General features: G+C 44.7%; 1 protein-coding gene across 2 annotated transcripts in view; it reads left to right on the top strand.

Moving 5' to 3' along the window:
* The window catches only part of INPP5A (inositol polyphosphate-5-phosphatase A), a 198,869-nt gene that overhangs the window by 134,332 nt on the left and 57,586 nt on the right, over nt 1-6,951 (top strand). For both annotated transcript variants that reach the window (XM_027771238.1, XM_027771239.1), the window contains exon 8: nt 4,104-4,188. In XM_027771238.1, coding sequence (XP_027627039.1) covers nt 4,104-4,188 — 85 coding nt within the window. The remainder of the gene's footprint in view (nt 1-4,103; nt 4,189-6,951) is intronic.

The raw sequence follows: 6,951 nt of genomic DNA on the forward strand, positions 1-6,951 counted from the left end.
TCCTGCTGACTGTGAGTCAGGTAAGGGTGTGGTCTCATTCCCCTCACCTGCTGCTACACCCACATGTGGCCATGAGTGAGGAGGAAGGTGAGAAAGAAAGGGGAAGGCTGACAGCTGATCTTGAACACACCAGCCAACACCTGGTGCCTGAGTCAATGCAAACTTCCTGCCCAGCGCCTTCATTCCTGAGCAGCATTGTCTCTACAGAAATATTTAAAGTGAATGAAATTATTGGTCATCTGTGTTATGAGTAACAATCTGTTAAAATATGTCATTTCTCTTCAAATTAATGTTTAAATTGAAAGCAAGCCCAGTTAAAAAGGAAAACATGACTTTTGGTGGAATTTGGCAGAAAGAAAATTAGTATGCAAGAGGAACGTGAGACTAGTGGAGACGATTTCTAAAAGAATTGTCAACAAGAAGGGCTTCCCTATAAAAAGTCATTTTAATTAAAAGCACACAGGATCGACAGAAAAGGATAGTCTCAAAAAGACCCATGCTGTTTAGGGAATTTTGTGTTGTGATACAAACTCAGTGGGAACAGGGTTGAGCATTCAATAAATCAATTGGCCATCCATTTGGGGAAATCAATAAACTTGGATCCCTGTTTCACACTGTAATTCCAGATGGATTAAAGGCTAACCCTGAAAACTCTGCCACAAAGATAAAAGGGAGTGGTGAGGACCGTGTGTGAGTTAGGGCCGGAGAAGGCATGAACAACCATACAGGGAGAAAGCCATACGTTTGACTACATGAAAATGAAAACCCGTGTCTGTCGAGAGCTAGCGTAAACAGACTGAAAAGAGCAGCACTAGACTGAGCGGAATGTTTGCCAGTCTACTGCAGACAAAGGATTACCATCCAAAACTTGCAAGGAAAATCCTGATACTCAAAAAGAAAAAAGCATGTAACAAAATGGGGAAACAGGCCGTGAATACATAAAAACAAAAGAGAAAACACAAATTCTAATGATGTATGAAAACATGCTCGGGAACCAGCAGTTAGCGTAATGGCTATGTCGCTGGACTCCCACGTAGTCGACCGCGGTTCGTGTCCCGGACCCGGTGGCTTAAAACTCACGCCGGGCGCGTGTGCGTGCGTGCCCAAGATCCCGAGAGGAGAATGGAGGAGAAGGGATTGCGGCGTGACCATCCCCCCTGGGGGGTGATTTCTCGCTTTCTGTCTCTATGTCTCTCTCTGTCTGTCTGGCGAGCGCACGCGCCCTACAGTGAAAAAATCTCTCAAAAAAAAAAAAAAAAGAAAACATGCTCAACCTCATTGGTAATGTTGAGAGAAAAAGGGAGATAATTCCCCCAGAGAGGCAGAACTTAAATAAAATGTTGGTAAGTTCATCTTCTTTAAGTCGTGCAAGTGTGAAACAGCACAGCCGCATCATGCCTCCCTTCCTCTGGCCTGGAAACCTCCGGGAAGGTTCAGAACTAGTCAGTGGCCAGTAGCAGTGATGCTGGGTTGGTGCCTGCCAGCAGCTGTTTTCCAACCCAGTGGACAGATGCACTTGAAAAGCATGCTGCAGGATGAGACGCAGCACTTTCTGCAGCCTGCTTCTTGGTTTTGGTTTTGGTGTTTTTTTGTTGTTGTTGTTGGTTTTTTTTTTTTTAAGAAAATTTAAATAACTTGTTCATGGTTACACTGGAAGCAAGGGATAGAGTCAGGTTTCAAACTCAGGTCTCTATGTCTCCAAAGTTTAAGCTTTAACATACAATTTTTGTTCTATTTAAAAAGATTTTAATGGGACCAGCAGTTAGCATAATGGCTATGTCGCTGGACTCCCATGTAGTCGACTGCGGTTCAAGTCCCGGACCCGGTGGCTTAAACTCACACCGGGCACGTGTGCGTACGTGCCCAAGATCCTGAGAGGAGAATGGAGGAGAAGGGATTGCGGCATGGCCATCCCCTTTGAGGGGTGATTTCTTGCTTTCTATCTCTCTGTCTCTCTCTCTGTGTCTGGCAAGCGCACGCGCCCTATAGCAAAAACCTCTCCAAAAAAAGAAAAAAAAAGATTTTAATAAGCAGTGTTTTGATTTCCTTTATAATTTTAATGCAGCCTGCTTCTTGTGAAAACTGGTGACCAGAGGATGGTACCGTTCATTTCTCATTTATTTCTCAAGCTAGTGAATCACCATGGAATGGGCCTAGTCCTTAACTAAGCAAGCTGCCACCATCCCATTTGTCCTGAGGGCCTGCAGTGCCCCACCCTCCCCGTCCCCAACTCTAGGTAGTGCCCAAGCAGCGGCACCTGATTTCAGGCTGGTCCTCAGTGGCTTGCAGACAGCAATGCACATCTGTGCTGAACAGGAATCATAAGGCTTGGCACCGTGTGGTTTCCTGATACCCATTAGAAGTTTTTCAATTAATTTGAGTAAGAAATTCTCCCTGACTTTTGCCTAGCTAATAATACTGAATTTTATTAAAAAAAAAAAAAGTCTTTCTCAAAATGCAGTATTTGAAAAGGTGCTCTCAGCCCCGCCTGCGCCCTGTAACCTTGCCCTGGGATCTGTCACAGCACATGTTATTGGTGAGACCAGAGGTGGACAGTGAAATTAGGAACTTTGGTAATGAAGATTCCTTTCTTTTCTGTGTAGATGACATGTTTCTGTCCCGTTGATGGTCTTACTAGCAGATACCATATTGAAAATGATTCTCGTTTTGCTTTCAAATCAGACATAACTAGCATTTTATGTTGCCTTGAAAGCAAGTGTGTGTTAATTGTGTTGTTATGCAGCTGGGTGAGTTGAATATTTAGGGTTTGAGTAAGGTCGCCTTTTTTTTCGTTTCTTTTTATAAGCTTATATCTGTGAGAGAAATTGCTTCACATAATCACTGTTAGTCATTTCTAGTGGGAAAAATGAGATGGGTTGTGATTGATTTAAAATATGTGGAAAAAAATTTCTCATATTTAAAAAAAGACATTACATGAGTGAGTCACTACCACTGTGAAATGTCCAAGTGTAGAGAATATATAAACGTTTTTTAGGACCAGCAGTTAGCGTAATGGCTATGTCGCTGGATTCCCACGTAGTTGACCGCAGTTCGCATCCCAGACCCGGTGGCTTAAAACTCATGCTGGATGCATGTGCGTACGTTCCCAAGATCCTGAGAGGAGAATAGAGGAGAAGGGATTGCAGCGTGGCCATCCCCCCTGGGGGATGATTTCTCACTTTCTGTCTCTCTGTCTCTATCTATCTGTCTGGTGAGTGCACGTGCCCTATAGCAAAAAAAAAAAAGAGAGAGAGAGAGAATATATAAACGTTTTCAAAACAAGTTTAACCATACACTCCCAACCAGAAGGAGCCATTCAAATGCCAAACAGAGGCACGTCAGGCTGTGCTTGGCTCCATGATCCTGGAGGTACTACCTGTAGGAATCATTCCTACCTATTTACCTGTATGAACCTCCCCATCGATTTCCTCCCTAATTCGTCTGAACTTTGTGTTTTCTTATTCAATCATTTCTGCCCTGGCCCTGTTTTCTTTCTTAGTGTAAGCTGTAGTTTTCCACTGAATCTTTTTTTTTTTTTTTAAGTTTACTTATTTAGTTGGTTCATGAGAGAGAGAGAGACAGAGAAAAAGAGACAGAGACAGAGAGAGAAAGAGATACCCTCAATAGGATCTCACGCCATGACCTCTACCCCTTTTCTCCCCGGCCTGTCAGCCAGCCAGTATCATGCGCACACACATGCATGCCTGACATGTACAAGTTAATTCAGGAACCAAACCCTGATCTCCCATATGGCTTCCAGCATTGCATGGCATTGTACGACCATTATGCCGCCACTGCCAGGCCTAAATTTGATTTTAATGCCACCCTGGCCCAGTTGGTGACACAGTCGTGTGACTTTGCCCTTCTTCTTTTTTGATGTAATAGGCAGCACTCACATGCTTGTGTTGGAGAAAGCCCAGTGCTTTTTGGTGGGTGTGTGTTGGCAGTTCTCTCTGTGCTAAGTTTTGGGGGTACAAAGAAGCAATCACTACACTTTCCCTGTAGGGGGAGACAGAGCAGAAAACGCGTGATGGGGTGTATGGTAGGCCTGGCTGCCATCAGCTCACTCAGAAAGTAACCTTTGTCTCCCTTTCTCCTCCCAGAATCATTGATCAGCGGTTTGAGAAGGTTTCCTACTTTGTCTTTGGAGATTTCAACTTCCGACTGGATTCCAAGTCTGTTGTAGAGGTAGGCACCATGGTGTCCACCACATGGCCTGGGCATTATGCTTCACTTAATTGTATTAAGAAAAATTACAGAAAGAATGTTGTCATTTACAGCCAATTAAAGTGTCAGTCTCACTGGTTACATTTTCAAAGGCAAAAACTCTTAATAAAGCAACATTTCTTTTTTTTACTATCAAAGAGGAGGGTTTTCTTTTTAATAAGAATTAGGGAACGAGTTAGCATCCATCAGAATTATATAGTTGGTAAGTTAGCAGTGACCAGCCTTCAGAGCACATGCTATGCTCTAAGTTCTGGTGTCAACTTATAAAAAAGAAAATCCTCAAGAGAAACACCCAAAGGCTGCCCCTTTGACACATGCAAAGCTGAAGCTTGTCAAGCTCCTCATGGACTACTTTCCCACTTTATTTCAGCTATTTTTCACTCATCACGCATGTAAGAACTATAAAACCCATTTTGATTTTACACCTGTCTGTCTGCAGACTATTCTCTTTGCTTTATTAATAAACCATTGGTGTTTCTTGATCTTTGGGAATTCAGAGGCCACCTGTGGCTCATGGGTATTCTCTTTGGGCTGGGCTTTGGGGTTTCCTGGGATCCCAGGAGTGACAGAGCCACTGAAAAACCTTGACTTGAGGACAACATGGTTGCTGAGGTCAGAAGCTATGAGACCAGAGTGTGTCACCACGCAGGAGTCAAGTCATGTGGCTTGTCATGAAGGCCAGCTTTGCTCTGTAGTGAGGTCTCTGTGGGTGGGCAGCAGTAGCAGCTGCTCAGCTCTGGCGTATGGGGCAGAGGGCTCTCCTGTTCCTGGCTCTTCTTGTTCTTGGGTGACCTTGGAACTTAGCTTCCCAGGCAGCAGCAAAGGGAAGATGCAGAAAGGCAAAAAAAATCCCACCACTTTCCACCCACGCCTGCACAGGGAGGAACAGATCACGTGACCTTTGAAAGGACTGGGCACATATTTGATAGTCCACATGTGGATGCCACCATGGAAACCAGATGAAGACAGGATGGGCCCTCTAGGTTATTATCTTCCCAGTAGTAGTCTTTATTTCAAATACCATCACATGTTAATCTTCCATCCTTGTAGGAAATTACTTCTTTGAGACAACTGAGCAGACTTTCCATCATCCTGTGTCCACTTTTGGTTGACAGAAACGAGTAATCTGCTTTTGAAATTTCTCTTTTTTAAAAAACTTGATTAAGTTGATGGTACCTCACCAAGCAAGGCCTTATAACATGCATGTATGTAAATATTTGGCTAAATAGGTGGGTTTTCCTGGATGTTTAGTGACTCCTTCTAGAAACATAGCTTCATCTAACATGGAGGAGGAAGGCAGGAACTTTGGTGTGGGGAAGAGTGCTGTAGACCACGTGCAGTTTTCCAAAAAGAGACAAATTCCACTGGATTTTTTTTTTTTTTTTGAGAGAAAGAGACATTTTTGCTATAGGGCATGTATGGTCACTAGAGAGACAGAAAGTGAGAAATCATCCCCTGGAGGGGATGGCCATGCTACAATCCCTTTTCCTCCATTTTTCTCTTGGGATTTTGGGCACACATGCATATGTACCCAAAATGAGTTTCAGGCCTCCAGGTCCAGGATTCAAACCATGGTTGACCATGTGGGAGTCCAGCCACTTAACCACTATGCCACCTGCTAGTCCCACCTTTTCTTCCTTTGGCTGGGTTTTCTTCTTACACTTGGAAGTTGCAGAAGTAATCAGTCTGATATGAGGGTCCTGCAGGCTCTGTGCCCCTCTAGAACACCAGAAGTTCTGCGTGTCCTTGTGGAAATGTCTGTCCCTACATCTGAAGCATGAGTGAGGCCCAAGGGCCACAGAGGCCAGCAGAGCCTTACCAAAAGTCACCTCAGGCATCGACCCTAAGCCAGACTGAGCTGAAAAGCCACATTTTGAACAGCTCCTGACTCTCTCACTCCTACATCTCTGAGCACAGTCATTTCTGACTCAATCCCTGGGAACTGGTGAATCTGCTGTGCACAGAACAGTTTCCCCACTCTCCTAGAGGCTTCTGCACTGACTGAGAACAGCCAGTAGTAAAGGTAAAGAAGAACCCTGGAAAGACCAAAGCAGATCAATCCAGAGTCGCCCAGCGATTAGGAAAAGGTCAGAGGAGCTTCGAAAGTGGCCTTTTCCTCCGGGTAGAACAAATATCACAAAAAAGGGCAACTAGTCCTGATTTGGGTCAGAATTGTTACCAGGTGTGCATTCTGAGTTTGCCCCTGGGGAAATGTGTTTCTGTGGTGAAGACAGTGAGCTTCTGAACCAGGCAGTTTGGCTAAGGTGGGCACACAGCACGGTGGGGCAGCGGGGAGCGAGGACACTATGGGTCCTGCAGGGGCTTCTGGCATCTCAGGTTGAATGGGCATGCTAGGCACAGGTCCTTGGGTCACTGTGCAGAGGCAAGAGTGACCCATCTGAAGAATTATGGAGCTTTTCTTTTTTACCAAGTGGAAAAGCAAGAAAGCATCGAATTTGAGTTTGAATGCAATGTAACTGTAGGAGTCTATATCTGTGTTTGAAGCAGCTTTGTAGCCAACTCAGCACATTAGTGACATGCCCTGTTTTTTTATTTATCATGTAACTTGCTCTCCTGACTTTCCCAAATGTTTTTACACACTACTCTTGATCCTCATCCTCACCTTCAGCAGCAGCGCCTGCTCTCTAAGATCGGGCCTGTTTCTGAATAAAGAGTTTCCTGACACACAGCTGATTATGGCAGGGGGGGGGGGCGGGCCGTCGC

The sequence above is a fragment of the Tupaia chinensis genome, unplaced genomic scaffold, assembly GCF_000334495.1.
Source record: "Tupaia chinensis unplaced genomic scaffold, TupChi_1.0 Scaffold000197_1, whole genome shotgun sequence".
In the NCBI taxonomy this organism is placed as follows: domain Eukaryota; kingdom Metazoa; phylum Chordata; class Mammalia; order Scandentia; family Tupaiidae; genus Tupaia; species Tupaia belangeri.